The sequence below is a fragment of the Brachypodium distachyon genome, chromosome 4 (assembly GCF_000005505.3).
Source record: "Brachypodium distachyon strain Bd21 chromosome 4, Brachypodium_distachyon_v3.0, whole genome shotgun sequence".
Lineage (NCBI taxonomy): Eukaryota > Viridiplantae > Streptophyta > Magnoliopsida > Poales > Poaceae > Brachypodium > Brachypodium distachyon.
In genome coordinates, this window is record NC_016134.3 from 43,704,742 (window position 1) to 43,725,601 (window position 20,860).

The window sequence follows — 20,860 nt, forward strand, 5'->3', positions numbered from 1 at the left end:
TTCCTAGAAAAGGGCTTCCTTTCCCCCGGATCGATAAGGACATAGATTCAAACGTCATAACTCATAACACAGTAGAGCACACCAATTTAATCAGTAACTCATTTCATTGACACAAGTTAGAAAACATATTGTTTGAACATCATAACATGTCCTGCAGCAAGGTCTGGTGATGGCGAGTTCTCAGCCAGTACAGATGTAGATGACCCTGAAGTGACAATTCGTGCAAACATAGATGTACTTGGAGATGACAAATTGCCAATTAAATATTAATGTGAATAATAATTCATATAGTTAGGTGCATGCATTTGAAGGATCGTGTGCATATTTAGGAACTATTTGCTGGCCTAAGGCAAGAAATACAAGATTGCACAGATATGAAGTTTCTGACATATGTAACACAAGTTAGAGCAATCAATTCAACAATTAGCAGGCAATATGAAGCATTTAAGATAAACAAAAGCAACTGATCGTAATCCATAAACATATTTCAATGGTGCACCTTAAAATTCCTATAAAACAAATAACAAATAGGCTATTGTGTCAAAGCTTACAGGTTAGGCAACTTACAATTGCAAATACCTCTCGGGTGGTTATGGATGTTTGACTGAGTTTGGATGGTAGAGATACAAGGAGTAGTGTGTGACACAGTTTACCATTTGGTTTCTGTATAAACCATATATTCCAGTGCCACCCAAAGTCCTTTGTGCTGCTACAAATATCTTCAATGCACAAAATGCGTAAAAAAATTGTACTTTATCTCAGTGGATCCACTTCTGTTGTAGGGCGAAGACCCAAATTAGTTAGATCAATAAGGGAACCATAAGCTTGGCATGCATCAATTACAGTGTCATATGATTTTGCGGAAAGCTTGAGCCCTTGGTTGCAAGCCCTGATGTACATCTCATAGGCAAGTTTCGGTTTACCATCTTGTACAAGAGCTTCAATCAACACCTGATACGTAATCTCATCTGGCTCAATATTCTGCATTTTCATCCTGTGGAACCACTCAAATGCAGCGCCGCCCTTCTTGTTCCTCGCGCAAGCACTGATTATCGCGTTGAAGGTCACAACAGTTGGTTCTATCTTTGCATACAACATGTCGCGAAGAACAGTATCTACCATATCATGGTTGCCCTTGCCAATGTAAATGGACACCAAGATTGTATATGCGTGCAGATTTGGGTCAATACCGACTTTTAGCATGTGCTTCCAGACTCTTAGCGCCTCATCATACAACTTGCCTTTTTCAAGTGCACTGAGCAATGCTCCATAGGAGACAACATCTGGTTTTAATCCCTCATCTATCATCCTCTTGAAAATATTCACAGCAGCAGATGTTTCGGCTGCTCTAGAACACGCAAGAAGGACAGAGTTCCATTCTCTACTTCCGGGCTTCAGGCCCTTCTCTTGCATCTTGTCCAGCAGCCTAACACCCCACCTCCAAATGCCCCTTCTCTTGGCAGCATTGAGTAGGATGTTGAAATGAGACATGATCAGCTCGTATGACAAATTGTTCGGCTGTGGGCCTTTCTCCAACAAATCCTCGTAGATCTCGAGAGCTGCCCACCACTTCTTGGCCTTGCCCATCAACCAAATCAGATGGTTGCATACTGACAAGCTGATCCCCCCATCGCACTCACGTATTCTCTGGTACAGCTCCTTGGCAATGGTGTAATGCTCCTCTCCCATGCACGCCCACACGAGACGCTCGTAATAGCTCCTGTCTGGCCTCACCCCAGCTTCATCCATGGCAAGAAGAACCTTCAATGCCGCAGTGGCTGGATTATTCCCACCTGCAAGTGACCGCCGCATCGCGATATGACATACGCGAACAGCCAGCTTCTCATACTTAACAAACTCTGGCTCCCAATCTGCAGGATTCCCCGTCAGCTCGCCATTCTTGTACCTCTCCCTGAGCTTCACAAAGAACTTGAGGGCGGCATACGCATCACCGGCACTCTTGTAGGCGGACATGACCGTCGAGTACGTCGCGGCGGTCGGCACCAGCCCACGGGCATCGATGTCATGGTACACCCTGAAGACATCATCAATCTTGCCTTGCTCAACATAAATGGACATAAGAGTGTTGAAGGTCACAATGCTCGGGGAAACGCCCTGTGCCTCCATGTCTGTGAGAACATCCCCAATCCTCCCAAATTCCCCACAGCTCTTAACCGCGCCTAGCAGGCAGTTGTACACGAACTGGTTGACGCTGCTGCCCTCCCTTCTCTTCAGATACTCCACGACGGCAAAGGTGGCGTCAAGACGCTTCTCCTTGCCGAGCCCCCTTATCACCGTGGTGTAAACCTTGAGGGGCAAGCGCTCTTCGTCACCGCCGAGGAAGTCCTTCACCAAGGACTCCACATCGTCGGCCGTCTTCGCGTCTCGCAGCGCCCCGGCGATCGCGGCGACGTCGACGCCCGCTCCCCTCCTCCTGCCGTTGCCGCCGCCGCCGCCCCCGATTGCAAACTGCGGAATCCTAGAACGGAACGCGTCATACACTGGAGTTCTTCGATGGGGATGACGAGTACGGAGTTCGGGTGTACCTCGGCGGCGAACGTGCGGGAGCGGCGGGGCGGCCCGGACGCCGGCGGGTGGGGGAGGAGGAAGGGGGGTGAGCGCGGGTAGGCGGGGTTTTGTGGACGGCGAGGGCAGGGGAGGTGACCGGCGGCGGGGTGAAAGACGGCGAGGGAGGAAGCCATTGGCAGGTGGCCGGCCGCCTCGGTGTCCGGAAGATGGTGGCCGCGGAAAGTAGAGAGCCGGAGAGGGCTATCTGTTTCTCCCAGCCACAAGTTTTCAGGAGCACCGGGAAGCAGAGTCTGACAAAATCACAATTCACAAATGCAGCCATCGATCGGACTGGAAACTTTTCTGTTGGAAAACAAAAATCCATTCTTGGCCACTGCGAATGCCGGTTAAGGGAAGTTTTTTCTCTTCATAATTTCCATATCGTCAGTTCTGCTTCGTGGGCCCCTAGCCGAAGCCAGTCACGTAAGCCGATCAAAAGCTGCTGAACCTGTCTTGATCAACTTAAAAAAAAAAAAACCTAAATGTGCAATTTACTAATCTTACGATAATTCTTGTCGAAATTTTACATCTATCTAAACACTTTTTAGGAATATATACATCCATTTTTAAGTAAATTTGAGACAAGAATTATGAAACGGAGGGACTAACTTGATACTTTCTCAAGAATGGTAGGACCACGGGTGCATTTTACTCTTCGTAAAAGGTATGGTCTTTGTTTCATTTGGTGATTTCCATTTGGTAAGAGTCGTGTTGTGCCGAACGAAATTGCATTGACTTCTCCATATCCACAGCATTGAGAAGCTCATGTGAGGATCATGTTGTGTCGAATAGAAATGCATGGGCTTCTTCGTCACCATGGAGATATCAAGCAGTCGATGGCTCGTTTGCACACTATTCATTTGTGAAGGTAAGATTCGTTGTTCTTTGTGTCGCTGGTGGTTCGTGCATTTTGCACCAGTGCTACTGACCATGATGGTGGTTGGAAACATGTTTTTGGGTTCATAATGGTTGATCCGGTGCTTTTTACTAACTTCGTAGCGGCACGATAGATCCAGGTTTAGGTCAGCACGGGGACGTTCTTTGGCCGATGTACCGCAAAGACAAGTGCCTCGACGCCCACTGTAGGCCTGTTCATTAGCTGTAGAAGCCATAATGGAGGTTGTGCTTTTCTTCTAGCAAGTGCCTCGGCGATGATGGAGTTTGGCGGCACCTTGTGGTTTCAATGTGTGAGGGGACTCCTATGAACCTATCTGCAATCTCAATTTGAAAGTTTTTCTGCGTAGTCTTCCACACTTGTCTTTTCTCAGTCCATCTAGCGGTTTATGTGTGTGTTTGTACCATGGTTTTAAATAGCGGGTTATTTCCTCGCTATAGCATATCTAGAGACCCGACGCTACGTTTAAGCAATTTTTCTCGCTATGCCGTTATTATCGCTATTAGCCCGCTAAATGACGCTAAACGCTATTTGCTATAGCGTCGCTAAATGATTTAGCGTCCAAAATCCAAATAGTACCACGCCAGCGTAAAGTCCAGCCTCAAAATCTCTTGTCTCAGTCTCTCAGACCTAAACGCCTCCACCATGAGAATAGAAGCGGCAAATCTTATAGCTCGTGACTGGCAGCGGGGGCGGCGGCTACTTCCTCCAGCTCGCAACAAGCCGCCTTTCCTCCAGCTCGCCACCAACGGCGGCGCCTCCGGTGCTTCAATTATGCCTCAAATCTATGTTTATGTCATTGACTTGATCTTCTAAATGATTGAGAACTTTTTAGTATGTTGTTATACTGAAACCTTTAATTTTAGGCTATATTTGATTCATTTTTTTTGCGAAACGCTATTTGAAATAGCGCGCTATAGCACGCTATAGCGTCTATAGCATCTGGAGAAAACCGGCGCTAAATGTCATAGCGCGCTATTTAAAACCATGGTTTGTATTCTTTTCTTTAAACAAAGTTTGTTTTGTAGATGAAATATGTTAAGATCACGGCTGCAATAAATAACTTGCAGTTAGGCATTCAGCCGATGAGCATAAGATTTAGCAAACGAGTAGTTTTACAATTAAAATGTTTAGTATCAAGATAATTTTACATACCCCATTGAAATGTTTCTATAATCTACTACTGAAAAATGTACATAATAATAAGCAATTAACTAGACAGTAAAATAGGCAAATATGAATGGAACCGAATTATAAGTGTCCACAAAAATTCCAAATTAAACCTTGGTGGAAGAAAGTTGATTTCCAGAAATTCATTACTTTTCATATATGAGATTTGTTGCAGTTGCAACAAAAATTATGAAGGGGTCTACGTAGACATTTACCGCTAATGGTCACTTCTTTACCCTTCTTTCTTGTGCTTCGGCGACAGGCGGTATCTAGTCGCTGAAGAAAGACGACTATTCAAACTTCTCCACGTCAAGAAAAGAAAAGAAATTATCGACTAATCGAATCTATTGATAATAAACTCATAAAAGGAACGCCTAAATCAGCAGATAGCCCCCTCTTTCGATAAAGCCCCCGCGACGGCACGACGCTCCTCCGGCGTCGACCGCTACCACCAACCCTCCATCGCCTCCGATGGCGTCCCTCGCCGCCTTCCACCCTACCCTTCCCCACGCCCCCGCCCCCGCCCCCGCTCACCGCCAGCCCTCCCACCCCAACCCCACCACGGGCCTCCTCCGCCTCCTCCCCTCGCGCCGCCGCCATCGTGCCCCGCGCCGGCGAGGGTTCGGCCTCGCCATCTCCGCCTGCTCCTCCCCCGCCCCGTCACCCTCGGCCGCCGGACGAGGCGACCGCTGCGAAGCCACCTCCTCGCTCGAGCGATGCCTCGCGGCGTCCGCCCCCAGCGCGGCGGCACCCGCCGCCGCTCCCCCCCACGCCCCGCCGTCAATGAAGGGGGGAAAGCAGTACGGCGCGTTCGGCGCCGTCACGCTCGAGAAGGCAAAGCTTGACCTATCCCAGCGCCGGAAGAAAATCATGCCCGAGGTACCCAATCCTGTTATCATCATAGATATGTTGATGGAATTTGAGACATAGATATGGTTCTTCCTGCCTTCCGTTATTAATAACATGATATAGCCGATGAATCAACTAAGAAATCCCGTTGAAATTAGATGGCTGGACCACTGGTCCGGGATGTCAAAATAATGGATAAGGCATGAGGGTGCAAAGAACCCCCTGCGTTTTTTTTTTGTTCTGTGGTGGTATATTATTTGTGATTGCCCAATAAGTTCTGTGGAATAGGATGGGAACATGGGACATGATTTAAGTAACTACTAAGGAGAATGTTTGGGCGAACCATTTTACCGCTGCTCCACTCTGTAGATGCCGTCAGGTCTACTAATGATTTTGTTCCCTGGCCCTGCATGATTTTAAGTTACTACATACTAACCATGGATTGTTGCTCCATATTTCCCAATTGGTATGCTTTAAACGCAAGTATATGCTTGTGCATTTGGCCTTCAAGGGTATGTAACTTGATAGTTGATACATTAAACTGAGCAAAACAGAGTTGTTGCCTTTTGCGTTGGAACCAAGTACTCACAAGTTAACATTTCTACCTGATTGATCATGTTATTATGTGTGATTTGTTGCTCCTCCAGTGGCAAGTAGACTGTAGGAGCGCCAGCGCCACTATTTCGTGTAGTTTAGCTTTACCTGAATGGACCTAAATAACAATTGCGTACTCAGGACTAGATATACGACTGTACTTGGTTTTGTTGTTATTTGATTAGATTGCATAGGGCAGTGGGCACACCCGTCAATTACATAATGCAATAATAAGAACATATGTGAAGATACTGGTAATTCCTTTTTGAGTTCCATTTTTTTAAAAAAATTATTCATTTTATTTATCATGGTAAAAGTAATACTGTAAAACATTCTAGAAATTTACCGGTCCCAGGTCCATTTATCATGATGTGAATTAATACGATAATAGTTCAACATGACTTACAGGGTCCCGGGTCCATTTATCGTGAACTACTGCTTCTTATACGGAATAACAACTTGATAGCTTGGTTTAATGAAATACACACACCATTAACTTTGCCAAGTTTTCAGAACTGCTAACATACATCACATGGTGCTTTTGGAACGTTGCAGCTGGCGACAGGTGGTGGTGGTGGAGATATTGGAAAAAGAATTGGCCATGGTGGTGGTGATGGTGGAGATGATGATGGAGACGATGACGATTACTTCGATGATTTTGATGATGGAGAGGAAGACGACGGCGGGCTTTTTAGGAGAAGAATTGTTATACAGGAGGTGAAATTCCCAAGACAATCCTAATATTTTTTCACTGAGATAAGCAATATATGAATCCTAACAGAGATTGAGCTTGTGTGCTGATTACTGCCTGTTCTATTGCAGCTTTTCAATAGAGAGTTCATAGATGCTGTAATGCAAGAGTGGTGCAAAACGCTGAGTAATTTACCTGCTGGTCTCCGCCAAGCTTACGAGATGGTATATGTTTGTCTTTTTTTTTTCTTATGTCATTCTTTGGTATAGTTGTTGAATAATAGACTGAACATGATATATCAATCTAGGGTTTGGTAAGTTCTGCTCAGATGGCACGGTTCTTGTCAATGTTTTCAAGGCCTACACATACTCGGTCCTTTTCACGAGCTCTACCGGGATGGTTATCCAGAGATCTTGTTGGAAGGTAACACCCAAATCATGTGCCCATTTTGTTTTAACTATAGTGGAATGGAGAAATAGGGGGACAGCGTGGATGAGTATGGGAACATGAGAAACATTGTGCATTTCTCTTTGCCTCCTATGTGTTCTATGGGAGGATGGTAAGATTTGGACTTAATGGGCAAGCCGGGTAGCAACACTGAGATGTTCTGGCCTCCTCTGCTGGAGGTTTTCTTTTTGGAATTAGGTTGACGTCTATCATAACAATATTAACGGCAACTGGCTGGTTCAAGCCAGATCGTATCTGATAAGATCATCTCTGAAATGTGGAGTGACAGTATCTAGTCTCTGTCACCTTGGATAATTTTATGTTCCAACTTAATGTCAAGCCTTGCTCAGCTTTTAGTTGTGGTTAGTGGAGCCATCTGAACTCATATTTATTGGTCTTCATTTGAACTCAACATTTACTTTTTAACTACTGTTTCCTTGTAAGTTGTCTCACATGTTAGTTAACTGAATAATACTGTAGCTGCTTATATATGAATGTTTGACTTGGGCTCGAATCTTGGATATTCCTTATTGCACCAGTTCTGGTAACACTGGTTTCAATTGCCATGTTTTCTCTTTAATGCAGAACACTTGCAGATCCATCATTCCCACATAAGATGGCTTTTGAATTCATGGCAACTTTTATTTCTTCTGTTTGGTGGGAGATGAACATTCGTAAGGAGAGGTATGTTGTACGTTATCTGGTATTCAACAGCACATTTTTTGCTACTTCATCTAAACCTCTGTTGCACCTTCGAGCAATCAGGTTTGAGCAGGAGTGGGATTTGGCAGTTGTCAATGCTTTGACTGCGTCATGTTGCAACCTGATGGTTGTTGGTCTCCTGGCACCATGCCGTTCCTATGGGAGTACATCCCGGTTTGACTTCCAGAATGCTATTGAGAAACTTCCTAACAACATATTTGAGAAGAGTTATCCTCTGAGAGAGTTTGATCTGCAGAAACGAATTAGTGCATTCCTTTACAAAGCTGCTGAGCTTAGCCTGGTTGGGGTAGTTGCTGGCTCTATTCAAGGTGGTCTATCAAAAGCCCTGTCCGCAAGGAAGGAGAGCAGGTTGGTTTAGTTATCAAGCATTTACTTAGCCACAAAAGCATTCTTCTTATGTTTCTCTGATCCATTAATGGGTATTTTCTGTTAATTCCATCTAGGTTATCGGTGACAATTCCTTCTGTCAGCACTAATGCCCTTGGTTATGGAGCTTTTCTAGGACTATATGCAAACTTGCGATATCAATTAATGTGTGGACTAGATCAGTATACGGTCAAGCGGTTTGATGTTCTTGGTGTGGCGATCTTCTTTGGTACAGCACTAAGGTAAACTGACCTATTTAATGCATATCTCACAGGTGAATGAATATTTCCTGTGGTCCATTATGCATAACGACAAGAGCCAGGTTATATTTGCGAATCTGCTTGTAACACCAAGTCAGCAATAAAGATTATATCAATAATTATTTTTAACCTTCTTACCTTTTGATGTGAATGTGGATAGAGAAATCAAGCATTTGTACTGGATCTAGACTACTAAGACATGATCTATGGACTTATGTCTAAACACCCATTTCCCTTAAAAATGTCACTGTCAATATTCATCTGTAAATAGGAAGTTAAGAATCTAACTATTTCCCATGGCATTATTTGATGCCATAACATAACCTGGGTTATAAGGCATAAATTCCTGACATAACCATTGCTGTAGCTGCAAAGCCAGTGCTTGTTTCTGGCATTTACAGTTATTTTAATTGGTCTGTTGTTGTTTTGGACCAGGCGGTACCAGACAACTCTAAGCTAATAATAATCAGTTGACACAGGTGGTACCGGACGCATTCAGAAAAATTATCAAATTTCTAAAATTTGAATTTAATGCATTGTAAACTGGCTTTTGATCTGCTTGATTTTTAACCTTGTGATGTGATATGCCTAATAGTCTCTGCCTCCGTACAAATCTTGGCCGCTAAAACCAATTTTCACTGTATATCAATCAAGATTGTTTTTCTGTTGTTACGGTCCCCAACTTTTGTGGCATGCATGTTTACCTTGAGTAGGTTTTGTAATTTTGTTAAATTGTGAGACACTGGACATAGTTTCTATTATGTTGGGTTTCTAACTTTTAAATCTGAATAAAAAATAATATATTTTAACTTGTGATCGTTTACTGTACTACTAGTTGGCTGTTGGTTAGAGTTCCTATGCTGTTGCTTAGTGATCAGTTCATTGGTCATTTGTAGGCATTGTATCAGTGATTGACTACGTAAAAACTAAAAAAAAGGATTTCAGCACTTTATTAGTTTATTGTTCTTTTTAAAACTGTATTTATTTTGTTTAGTGCTGTACCATTTGTTTTGGTCTTGATTTAACCAAATTTTATGAACTCTTCTTTGTCATTTGATTATATCTGCTTTGTTCGTAAAAGCTGGATCTCTGTGCTTCCTTAGTAACTCCATCCATTTATTCTACTCCCTCCGTCCCATATTAAGTGACTCAAATTTGCTCAAATATGGATGCATCTATGACTAAAAAGCGTCTAGATACATGTAATATAAAATCACTTAATATGGGACAGAGGGAGTATTTCATTGTGCCGTGCTCTGGAAGGAAGTCTGGAGACAGCAGTATTTTTTATGGGGGCTAAGGTCTACCATGTGGCATATGTATTGCAGATTGATGAACATTCAGATTGGTGAAGCATCGAGACGCACATGGCTTGGAGAGGAAGCTGATCCACAGTACTCGGATCGATTGCTGAGGGCATACAACAGACCAATCGAGGTGGCTAATACTGTGGGTGAACAAGAGTCAAGGTGGTTTATATCCAAGGATGCAGTCGTGTCTGGCCTTGGTCTTCTTGGCATCAAGCAGGGTGGACCTGAGGCACAGCTATCAAAGCCCCGGCGAAAGAGAGTTGTCCGAAAGAAAGTCGCCTCAGGTTGAAAGTAGTGGATTTGCTTGCAATGCTGGAACAATTTTGCTTCAGTTCCACTATGCCGTGCTGAGTTCAGCCAATGTCAAGTGGTAGTAATGAGGAAAAGTCACCATCGGGAATCAGCGCACGATCTAATCGGGGAAGGCATCAAAGGGGGGGAAGGTTGAGAGCTTTAGGTCCTCCACCATTTTGTATGTTTTCTTAATATCTGATAATAATCTGACATCTCAAGTTATTGCACTCTTGTGAGCCAAATAGGCACGTTTGGTGGTAGTCTCGGGGATTGATAAAGATACTGTCAGTAATATGAGAAAGTACATTGCATTTTTTGAATCAGGCCAAGTAGCTGTTTGGTGTATTCTTGTAGCGTGACTGTAATATGTCCTAGTCGTTGCCCAAATTTTCACCGGGTCTGGATGTGTATGCCCGGGGGCATAATAAAAATCCATGCTCTTAACCTTGGGCAAATTGCAGTGGAGATCTGTTACCGTGTACAATTGTTACCGTCTCAACTTGGCCACTGCACGTGCAAATTACTTCCCTAAATACTTTCGCAATCTTAGGGGGGGTGGGGGGGGTGGTGTAATTCTATACGCATGAAGACATTCATCTCTTATCTTAGCTAAGAAAATACGAACTTCTCTCTTTTCTCAAATCTCTCTTCTAACTCTGCATTCAGCAACACTTTGGGGGTGTTTGGTTGGGCTGAGCCCTTTTGGTCGCATCGCAGCCGTCGTGCTGCAGCTGGGGTGCATGGGGAAGCTGCAGCCGGGTGTTTGGCATTCCCTGCATGAAGGAGGTGCAGCCAGGACGGAGGGGTGCCGGAGGAGGAAGAGGAGCCGCTGTCTCCATTTGCCGGCAAGGAGCAGCTCAAGGAGAAGGTGCGGCAGCCGGGACGGCGAGAGGAAGCTGCGAGAGGAAGCTGCACGGCCGGTGGAGGAGAAGGGGCAACGGCAGGCGGCGGAGGAGAAGCGGCAGCGGCGGCCGGCGGAGGAGAAGCGGCCGCGCCTGACCACGAGGAAGAAGGGGATGATGACCACGAGGAAGAAAGGGGGGGAGGCGACTGACCACGAGGCAGGGGGCGGCTCATCTCGTGCGTACGGCGGCGGGCGGGACTGAGAAAATGGGGGCGGCGGTCGGAGGAGTCAACGCGAGGTACACATGATGGCAGAGGAAGAAGAACACGGAAGAGATCGACTGCAGCCAGAAAACGCCCGATTCGGGCGTAGGCCGCGTGCAGGCTGAGGAGGGTTTTTTTTGCATCTGGGCTGCAGCCACCAACTATGGCCCAGGAAACCAAACGGGTCGACATTTGCATCGTGGGTGTGGGCCAACTGCATTCTGGGCAACCAAACACGGCCTTTGCGTAGATGAAAGATCAGAAATGGTATTCCATTTGCATTCCGTGGTTCAATGAAAGGGATACTCAAAAATCAATGAAATGATTTACTACTCAAAGTGTTGCTGAAATCATTTCCGTGGTTCAGATGAAAAGTATTCCCTTTCTCTCAAAATTTGCATTCTGAAAAGAGTAAAATATCAACGCCGACTCGCGCTTTTTTCCTTTTTGTACCGATTTACGTTTTCTCTTTTCGATGGCGTACAGTTCGTCGCTTCGCTTCCGGTGATCCCTCCCCCTCCGCTGTTTAGGAAGACGGGCGAGGAAAGGAGGGCAGCCGCAGTCTGCACTCTGCAGCAGTACCAGCGGCGGCGATGAAGCGCTTCTTCCAACCCGTGCCTAAGGAAGGCTCCCCCGCCAAGAGGAGGCCCTCAGAGGTCGTCGCCTCCGACTGCGTCGATGGCCCCGCCGCCACCGCGGCCGGCGCCGGTGGGGAGGGGGCTCCCGGCCAGGAGCCGCGCAGGTTCATGACGTGGAACGCCAACAGCCTTCTCCTCCGGATGAAGAGCGACTGGCCTGCGTTCTGCCAGTTCGTCTCCCGCCTCGACCCCGACGTCATCTGCGTCCAGGTGAGCCAAGACAGGATTGTTTAAATTTGGGTCCGGATTAGCTCGCCCCCATGGGTTTAACTTTAACCTTCAATGCTATGCGCTGTTTGGAGGGGTTCTTAGGCGAGTACGCTGCAATGTGGCATGCAAGAACTGCGGTTGCTCACAGGCATTTCATCGAGCAGATCGGGGCGTGCGTTTTAGTTATGTTTTTTAGGTCAAGATTAATCCAACAAGGTATGGTTTCAGATAAGCTTAATGGTCATAGTCAGCCAGGTTTTAACCCTTCTAGATGATACTGTATCTCCTAGTACATGGTAGGCATCAGGTCCCTGCATTGTATTCACAAACATATAAGCCAGTGGGTTTCCTTGTGAGAGTGATGGTAAGCAGCTGCAACAGCTGCAAATTGTTGTATCTGATGATTGTGATTGATTGTGCCAATCAAGTACTCTTGCTCTACATTTTTGGGGGTGTTGGCGTGCTTTGCTATATATGAACATCATGCAGCAAGGCCTGACCATGCTGTATACTGTTGAGACTTGAGAGAAGCCCTATTACACTGTGCTAGATTTCTGGAACCGTGGAAACATGCAGTGGCGGTGTCTCTTTTTGCGAGGTGCAATGGCGGTCTTTGCAGAGTTTGTTTGAGCATTTTATGAAACACGACTGAATGCAATGGAACTGTCTTTAGATCAGTGAGCCGATATTTTTTTTCCCATTTCTCTTCATTATGAATTAATTTTGCAACATTGCGGTATGAAAAAATTGCGTTCATTTGGTCAGTTACTTGTTTATCAGTTGTGTGGTACTATCACATGTACTAGCATTTAATGCCATGGGCTGCAATTGTACAATTACAGCAAACTATAGACCATTTCATGAAGTATTTCTCAAGCTAAATCATTATAGGAGAAAACTTATGCTCTCTGGATATGGTGGATCAACTAACTGTAGCCTCACCAGAAATTATAGCTCAATAACTAAAATCGTTTTCCTCGTGTTTTGTTTCAATAGAGTAGGAATGAATCATGACAACTTAGCAGCCTGACATTATATTGTTTGTCTCTTTTTACTGTTTATAATTTTCCAAGCCGCAAACTATAATTTTTCTTTATAGTTACAACAGCCACATCTACGTTGCTGCTCTTTGGGTAGGCGCCCACCATCATTTTTAGTTACTATATTTCATAAATACAATCTAACCATATTATTTATATATCTCTGGGAAAGATTATCAGCTGTCACTGAACCTCTTTTGCAGGAAGTGCGGATGCCGGCAGCCGGTTCCAAAGGGGCACCAAAAAATCCTAGTGAGCTAAAAGATGACACAAGCTCGTCACGCGAAGAGAAACAGGTAATGTTGAGTTTATTGGGTGTTTTTATGTGGTTATCATGCAGGACTGGATTAATTTTACTTTATGTGATTATGCAAGACCAGAATCATTCTATTTCTTAGCACTAGTGTATTACTACCACATAAGCTAGAATATTTTAGATCACTTGCAGCCCCCAAAATGGATTTTTTTTTTATGTCCATTTGTTTGGTCTTGAGAGGATACTAGATTTTTAGTTAGGTTGTGAAAAATACATGTACTTCAATCCAGCTGAAATAAAGCACCCAATCATGGGACGATTTTTACCTGAATAAGAGGGATCAGCCTTATGCTTAGGGAAAGTGGGCCCCACATGTCAGATCCATTGGTTCTGACTGAAATGTATTTATGCAACCTAATGGAAAAGGACGTGTAATTCTTTCTTCCTAAAACTGTGGTTTTGTGATATATGTGTAGTTTGTATGTACTCTTGCAAAATTAAAGGCAAGCAGGAAAGTATTCTGAATGAATATCAACTTATGTTTCCCCTCAAAAAAAAAAGAATATCAACTTATGTGTTCAGAATACTTGCTTCCAGACTCAGATTTTGTCCTCAACATTCCTTGATGCAGTTGCATTTTTTTTTGGCTAAATGAAGTTGTTCTACAATCATTTTCAATGTGATGCAGATAGTGCTGCGTGCTTTGTCGAGTTCACCTTTCAAAGACTACCGTGTCTGGTGGTCTCTTTCAGATTCCAAATATGCAGGCACAGCTGTGTTTGTAAAGAAGATGTTTGAGCCAAAGAAAGTGTCATTCAACTTGGATAGAACATGTAAGTTTGGTTTGAAAGTTGGAGAGGTTGACTGGGACTTCCCTTGTGTTGGCATTTATCACCTACCCTGTTAGACTGCATTTTAAAATGTCACATGCTCTACTCTATTGGACAATCCTTCTGTTCTTATTTATTTTGCTGAATGTGTTATAGGACTTAGTCCTCTGGACTCATTGGATTTTTTCTTTGGCATTATTCTTTAAAATCTTAGACCCAAGAAGATACAACTATTCTTCTCCAGTGGTATGCGGACAAATAATATATATTCCCCAAACAACCAAAACCCATTGTCATGCCATTTATGGTCGAAGTATACAGGTGCAGTTGCCCTGTTCTAAAAGCTGGGTATGGTGGAAGAAATCAGCAAGCTACATGATGACCAGGTGCTGAAGATGGCGATGGGAACAAGCAAAGAGCACTAGAGCAGAGTAATCTTAGGGGGTTCTTTATCATTCTGGGAGGTCGAGGAGGTGCTGTGGGAGTATATGAGAGGTTGGACCCTGTGGGCTGTGGTACTCGGGGGAAAATCTGGAATCCTTTGTTCGCATCTTTCATGATGCTACACATACATATACACACTATGGTTCTTGGGCCACGCGCAGACAGCCCAACATTCTCTCAAGAGATGAATGATAGATATGTATCACTCCCATCTGATCACAAGCTATTCGTTCTCATCCCCAGAGGTTACATGACTCAACTTCAATGCTCCCTCACCAAGTCGCTCATTGATAAAGAAGCTATCTATCTCCACATGTTTTGTCCTATAGTGCTCAACTGGGTATTTTGCAATATTAATTGCTGGCTTGTGCCGCAAGCTTCAAATGTGCTTTCCTTAGCACCTTCAGGTCAGATAAAGTTTTTTTTCTCACTCAAACCAACTGTACTCTATACTCCTCCTCAGCAGTTGATCACAACTGGTGCCAGGACGGTTGCATGGTTAGGGCAGTGGGTATGAATGGATAGATTAATCCTTGTTTGCTTTATATAATTGCCCTTACATTATATAGCCATATTACCAGCTTACACAACTAGTTGGAAAATGTAACTTTGGAATCAAGCCTTATCATGATTTGCCTAACAAACTCAAGCTAAGACTACTTTGGAATCATGCCTTATCACGAGCCCTCCTGGTGTGGCTGATGTCAGGCGGTGTTGGTGCCAGGTTTGCCCTCAAATGGAATATGAATCACCAACTTAGGATTATCGTGTGCTTTCCAGGATTATATTTTGCTTACGCTGTCATTCTTTCTTAAAGTACAGTTCTCTATCCTTTTCAGCTTCCAAGCATGAATCGGACGGTCGTGTCATCATTGTAGAATTTGAATCATTGCTGTTACTAAACACATATGCTCCAAATAATGGGTGGAAAGAGGAGGAAAATTCATTTCAAAGAAGAAGAAAGTGGGATAAGAGAATGTTCGAGTTTGTTCAACAAGTAGACAAGCCCTTCATCTGGTGTGGAGACTTGAATGTCAGGTAACGAACAACCTATTGCTGATTTTTTTTTATTGTTAGCATGTACACCTTCTTGCATGCAGTTACATCTTGATCTAGATGTACCGCCTTTACTGGTTTTAAATTAAGCCATGGGGTAAGAATTTTCTTTGTGAATAGCATAAAACCAGCACCCAGCAAAGCCTTCAGAAGAATTTTCTATCAAAGGTTACTGATAGAGTGATAGTACATGGTATGGTGTCAACAAATTACATATCGATAACAAGGTGCGGAACTGTGATTTGTGTGATAGTCTTGTTGGATTCTAGAAAATAAGAGGCAATATATATTATATCATGTAATATGCACGCGGCAATACAAGATAAAATGTGCTGGGCAATGTCCCTTAGTTACAAAGTACCATAACAATTATTTGATACCCTACCCTTTGTATGATACAGTAGCGATTGTTTCTACAGTAGAAGTGGCTATATCTGCCTAGTACCATGATTTGCTTTCCTAGCTATGTATAATACAAGATAGACAGAATGCTTGAATTTCTACAAGCTAACCTTAGCTATGTAAGTTCAATTGCTTTTGAAATTCAGCCATGAAGAAATCGACGTCAGCCATCCTGACTTTTTTAGCAGTGCTAAGCTCAATGGATATATTCCTCCAAATAAAGAGGTATTTACTGTACAAATGTAACTCTTGGTTACTGTTTTACAAATCCAGTTTATCTAGGTGCTTTTGTTGTCATGACTCATGAGACAAGTGTTGGCAATAACTTTAATCTTGCGATAATTCCTTATACAGCTTTGGTGCTCAAGTATATAATGCTTGCCATGCCAATATGGGTCATTTTGCTGTTCTATTGCCACTCTTTGGTTAAGAAACATCTCATGCTAGGCGTGACTTGCATATATATGATTTGGCCCATCTAAGGATTGGCCCATGTGGCCCACACTCTCCTGTATATATGCCTTGCAAATGAATAAGATGCGTGGTTGAGGATAGCCAAATTCCCTCCTCCTTCTTACTCTCGACCTATGTTCATCGAACGCTTAGTTTATCCCTATTTTATACTGTGTTGTCCTCTTTTTGGAATTTTGAAACCGTACTCTGCAATTGGCTATTAAAGTTATTTTATCAAGTAAAAGTATGTGTTTCTACAAGAGAAGGCAAACTCAGGACAGAAATATTTTCAGAAAGGAACCTACTGAATTAGCCCATTGTTGCTATTGCTAGCCATGTCAGCAAATAGGCTGGCCTTGGGAATTAGCTGCTTCACTTTACATGTGTGGCGTTGGCTGGCAGGTTTCTGGAACGTGTGAATTTTAAGCAAATAGCTTAATTACAGCTCATTGGGTGCTGTTCCATAGTTATTTTACCAATGATGCACATGCTTTGTTTGTCGAGAAAAATACATTGAAATTCCCTAAACTATCAGTACCTTCTTACTTGCCTCTCTCAACTTATGTTTCTGTTCTGGGTCTCTCTAAACCTTTCTCCGTTTCTCAAGTAGCTTGTTTTCACTGTTAGGCTAACTGATTCCGTTAGGTGGACACTGACATGGAAAAATGAGTGCAAGCCATGTTCACCCGTTTCTGTCAGTCTAAAGGTGAAAAGGAGCCATGTGAGAAATGGAGACAAGTTCAGGAGACCTAGTGCAGAAAAACAAGCTAGGGAGCCATGTGAGAAAGTCGTCATAGTTTAGGCCTTTAGGGAGTTCCAATTCAATTTGTCTTTTAATACTACTGTAAATCCCTCAAACTTCATATACTGCATATGACTGGACTATTGTAGACAACAGCTTACTCCCCGTTTTATCTAACTTCACATGTTGGGTGCATCTTTCAGTTTTACTGGATGGCTGCTACCCTTTTACTGATGTTCTATTTTGGCTATTGCATTAATGTGATAAAATCTCTTTATCCATTCTGCAGGACTGTGGGCAGCCAGGATTCACTCTTGCAGAAAGACAGCGGTTTGGCAATATATTGTCCCAGTAGGTGAAAGTAATGCATTTCAGCATTAGTTAATTTGATTTGATAAGCAACACTCCCTCAGTTCTCAAATTGATGCTATCATTGTACTTTGTGTCCGAACTTTTAATTTAGTTTGCACTCTCAGTCTACCTCAGCCATCCCTCGTTGGTTTCAACTGAGGCTCCACACTAATATAGGCTTGAGCATAATAGCATCTCTACTTGGACCCAAGCAACAACTAATGATCATCTCAATTGTAAATACTACGGGACTGTGGCCATGAAACATAAATGAGATTTTTGAGTACTCTACTAAGTCAAATGTTCGACATGACATAGAAAAAGATGTTTGTGATCAGCATCAGTATCATATACCAGTTGCGTCTTAACTGGATGAAGTCCTTGGCATAGATATATATTACAGTGAGAATCAATGTAGTATTCTTGATAAGGAAGACTTAGATATGATATGCAACTGCCAGACTATGAAATATGTCTTCAGAAGAAGTGCCTATCATCATATTGTTTCTTCTACTGAATAAGCTATCACTTCCGGTCACAAATAAGTGACCTTTCAGAATTGTCTTTGTTCCAACCCACAAATTGCATAAATTATGCTGTAATATATTTGTAAATCTAATAATGCTATAATCTTATGGAAGTATTTTTTGTGACAAGTTCTCATATCTTCATATAGATATTGCTGGTTCATACAATCTCTTAATTTTGTTAGGAAGTGCATTTTATTATCACTGTACCTTTTCAATTTTAAAAGAGAAAGGTTTTTGCACACAGTAAAAGATGACTTTCAAACTACAGGGAAACAGTACTGGCAGCTGTCTCTGGACTTTCTCAAGAAGAGTTTTGAAAAAAATATCTATCAACCATGGAATGATGAATAAGGCATACTCAAACAAATCATTAAGCCCCAAGTTGATTGCATAGAGGCCTTACTGTTTTGTCTATTGATTGTTTATGCCTTGAATACCTTAGGGACTTACAATTTGGATATACAGGGGAAAGCTAGTAGATGCTTACAGACACCTGCACAAAGAAAAAGACATGGAATGTGGTTTCTCTTGGTCTGGGAATCCTATTGGCAAGTAAGAAATATGGCCGTGATTATATTGCTGTTAATTATAGTGTTCAGTTTCTTATCAGATGCATCTCTGTATCATTGGCATGTCTCTTCCGAACGTTTATCTGCTATTCCCTGCTCACTTTTATGTTCGTGATGGGTAATTTGATTCCTATTCTATAGACATGGTTATTTCTTCGGCATGTGACCTTCCAATGTTTACCATTAACAAATTATCCTCCAACTCAACATTATTTTTGGCACTTATAAAAGAAATTGGCAGTATGAATGCCTGATAAGCATTGTCCTTTTGTAATTACTATCTATAGATGCTAGTGCCGGAGTATATACTCTTTCATCTTTTTCCTATAGACTAATTTACTACTTAATATTCCTCCAGGTACCGGGGAAAGAGAATGCGGATTGATTATTTCATCGTTTCAGAACGGTTGAAGGACAGATTAGTTTCATGTGAAATCCATGGTCATGGAATTGAACTCGAAGGTTTGTATTGCTCTACTTTCTTCGTGTCGTAATTTATTATATCACTTTGATATGGCTGGACTTTTGGTCCTTCTGAAACTGTATGTTTATTTGCACGTCATCATGCAAACAAATAAAGGGGAGGGATCAGGGATAATAGGATCGCTGTTGAACCTAGTGAAAAGAAAAATGTGTTTTGTATACAATTAATGTCAATATACAGATGATTGGAGTTGTTTTATCTAGTTTGTTTGTTAGAAGACCTGGAGGCAGGCTGATATGTGGGCAGATGCAGGGTGTGCTACGGCACAGGGCCTCAAGTAGTAGTAGTAATACATTGTGATGCTCACCACGTCTTGAAATATAAGGCAAATTTGACGAATAGTCTCAATGGTAGTATAATTTTTGTGTTATGTAGTCCATACTTTCTTCTATCTGTGGATCAAACTTAAATTTGAATATGTGTGTGAGGTTTACATTTTTAGAACGGAGGGAGTATTTCATATGCAACCGTAACAATTCCAATGCCTATCTAGTTAGTCCACCAATATAATTAGGACCTACTCACATAAGTACTTAATATCTCCGTCTCTTTTTTCTGTATTAACATGAGACTTATATATTTTACTAGAAAACATGTATAGGTTTTTTTAGGTCTAGGGGCCTAATTTCAGGTTTACCACAGGGCCCCCAAATTCTTTGGTATGGCCCTGCGTGGAGGGATCTAGGGGCCTAATTTCAGGTTTACCACAGGGCCCCCAAATTCTTTGGTATGGCCCTGCGTGGAGGGACATAGATATAACTGTAAATAGGTTTGGAGATGCCCTGAATTGCTAACTGGTACAAATCATTGTTGATTTATTGTTTGTGTATCCTGTGTGCATTTGAAAAAATGGTACTTCATGTTGGAGTTCTCAATATATATGGCCAACTGCATACTTATCTCTCAGCTAATCACATCAAGTTCCCAATCTTGTTCAGGAATGCAGTCCTTCTCGAGGGTGCGTGTAGTACTGTAGTTTATGCTTGCTTGGCACTTAAGACCATATGTATTGTTTATGTAGCAGTGGTATGTTTAGATGCTTTTCATGTGAATCCAACTACTGCCCAGCAAAATAAAAAATAAAATCAATGGTAATGGTAATAAGAACCCAGCATGTACAGTTTTATTTTTCCAATATTCAAAAGGTGTAGATGGCTTGTTTTCGACCTTTGTTTAATTCATTGATGTGCACGATTACAGGATTTTATGGAAGTGATCACTGTCCTGTTTCACTTGAGCTCTCCAAAGACGCAGCGGAAGCACCAGGATCCCAAAACTCCAGCTAACTTCTATGTTTCTATCTTAACATATCATCATGGATTATTATTAGGTTAGGTCAGGTTAAGCGGACTCTCACAACAATGCTATTCTATCAGTTTCTAAGACCTGCAGTAATTATGTATATCCCATTATTGCTGGGCATTCTCTAGCTCGGATCCTGGTTGTAACTTGTAGGTTACTGTGATCAGCTATTGCTATGTCAGACGTTCAAACTTCCATGGGTTGTTCCTCTTCCGGCTCCAAAATGGCGTTTTTGCTCCCTTTGTTATTGATAGCTGGTAGCCGATTTTCTTAAGCTTT

General features: G+C 42.7%; 3 protein-coding genes across 5 annotated transcripts; 2 read left to right on the top strand and 1 right to left on the bottom strand.

Moving 5' to 3' along the window:
- Positions 1–450: 450 nt before the first annotated feature.
- On the bottom strand, positions 451–2,866 carry LOC100833309 (pentatricopeptide repeat-containing protein At3g46610). Of its 2 annotated transcripts, none has more exons than XM_024455012.1 (2): positions 2,547–2,866; positions 451–2,479 (listed from the first exon to the last, which is right to left on the bottom strand). In XM_024455012.1, the coding sequence occupies exons 1-2, from the start codon at positions 2,849–2,851 to the stop codon at positions 754–756; spliced, it is 2,031 nt and encodes a 676-aa protein (XP_024310780.1). In that variant the 5' UTR covers positions 2,852–2,866; the 3' UTR covers positions 451–753. The 2 variants fall into 2 exon arrangements, with proteins under 2 accessions (XP_024310780.1, XP_014758199.1); XM_014902713.2 differs by having other exon boundaries at positions 570–2,469; positions 2,547–2,798.
- A 2,223-nt stretch (positions 2,867–5,089) lies between these two features.
- LOC100839151 (protein RETICULATA-RELATED 1, chloroplastic) lies at positions 5,090–10,627 on the top strand. Its single transcript, XM_003578668.4, has 8 exons — positions 5,090–5,512; positions 6,632–6,793; positions 6,899–6,991; positions 7,075–7,190; positions 7,800–7,898; positions 7,980–8,285; positions 8,381–8,545; positions 9,892–10,627. The coding sequence occupies exons 1-8, from the start codon at positions 5,105–5,107 to the stop codon at positions 10,160–10,162; spliced, it is 1,620 nt and encodes a 539-aa protein (XP_003578716.1). The 5' UTR covers positions 5,090–5,104; the 3' UTR covers positions 10,163–10,627.
- A 1,130-nt stretch (positions 10,628–11,757) lies between these two features.
- LOC100839762 (DNA-(apurinic or apyrimidinic site) lyase) lies at positions 11,758–20,787 on the top strand. Of its 2 annotated transcripts, XM_003578670.4 has the most exons (9): positions 11,769–12,122; positions 13,366–13,458; positions 14,107–14,251; positions 15,532–15,730; positions 16,297–16,375; positions 17,635–17,696; positions 18,692–18,778; positions 19,154–19,257; positions 20,480–20,787. In XM_003578670.4, the coding sequence occupies exons 1-9, from the start codon at positions 11,868–11,870 to the stop codon at positions 20,563–20,565; spliced, it is 1,110 nt and encodes a 369-aa protein (XP_003578718.1). In that variant the 5' UTR covers positions 11,769–11,867; the 3' UTR covers positions 20,566–20,787. The 2 variants fall into 2 exon arrangements, with proteins under 2 accessions (XP_024319172.1, XP_003578718.1); XM_024463404.1 differs by lacking the exons at positions 19,154–19,257; positions 20,480–20,787 and adding an exon at positions 18,495–18,578 and having other exon boundaries at positions 11,758–12,122; positions 18,692–18,724.
- Positions 20,788–20,860: the final 73 nt, after the last annotated feature.

Bases quoted from the DNA above. Each gene is read 5' to 3' on its own strand.
- LOC100833309 (XM_024455012.1), bottom strand. From the start codon at position 2,851: ATGGCTGCATTTGTGAATTGTGATTTTGTCAGACTCTGCTTCCCGGTG. The intron at 2,480-2,546 runs GTACACCCGAAC...GTTCCGTTCTAG, and splicing joins CCCGCACGTTCGCCGCCGAG to GATTCCGCAGTTTGCAATCG.
- LOC100839151 (XM_003578668.4), top strand. From the start codon at position 5,105: ATGGCGTCCCTCGCCGCCTTCCACCCTACCCTTCCCCACGCCCCCGCC. The intron at 5,513-6,631 runs GTACCCAATCCT...GGAACGTTGCAG, and splicing joins GGAAGAAAATCATGCCCGAG to CTGGCGACAGGTGGTGGTGG. The intron at 6,992-7,074 runs GTATATGTTTGT...ATATCAATCTAG, and splicing joins TCCGCCAAGCTTACGAGATG to GGTTTGGTAAGTTCTGCTCA.
- LOC100839762 (XM_003578670.4), top strand. From the start codon at position 11,868: ATGAAGCGCTTCTTCCAACCCGTGCCTAAGGAAGGCTCCCCCGCCAAG. The intron at 13,459-14,106 runs GTAATGTTGAGT...AATGTGATGCAG, and splicing joins CGTCACGCGAAGAGAAACAG to ATAGTGCTGCGTGCTTTGTC. The intron at 19,258-20,479 runs GTTTGTATTGCT...GCACGATTACAG, and splicing joins TCATGGAATTGAACTCGAAG to GATTTTATGGAAGTGATCAC.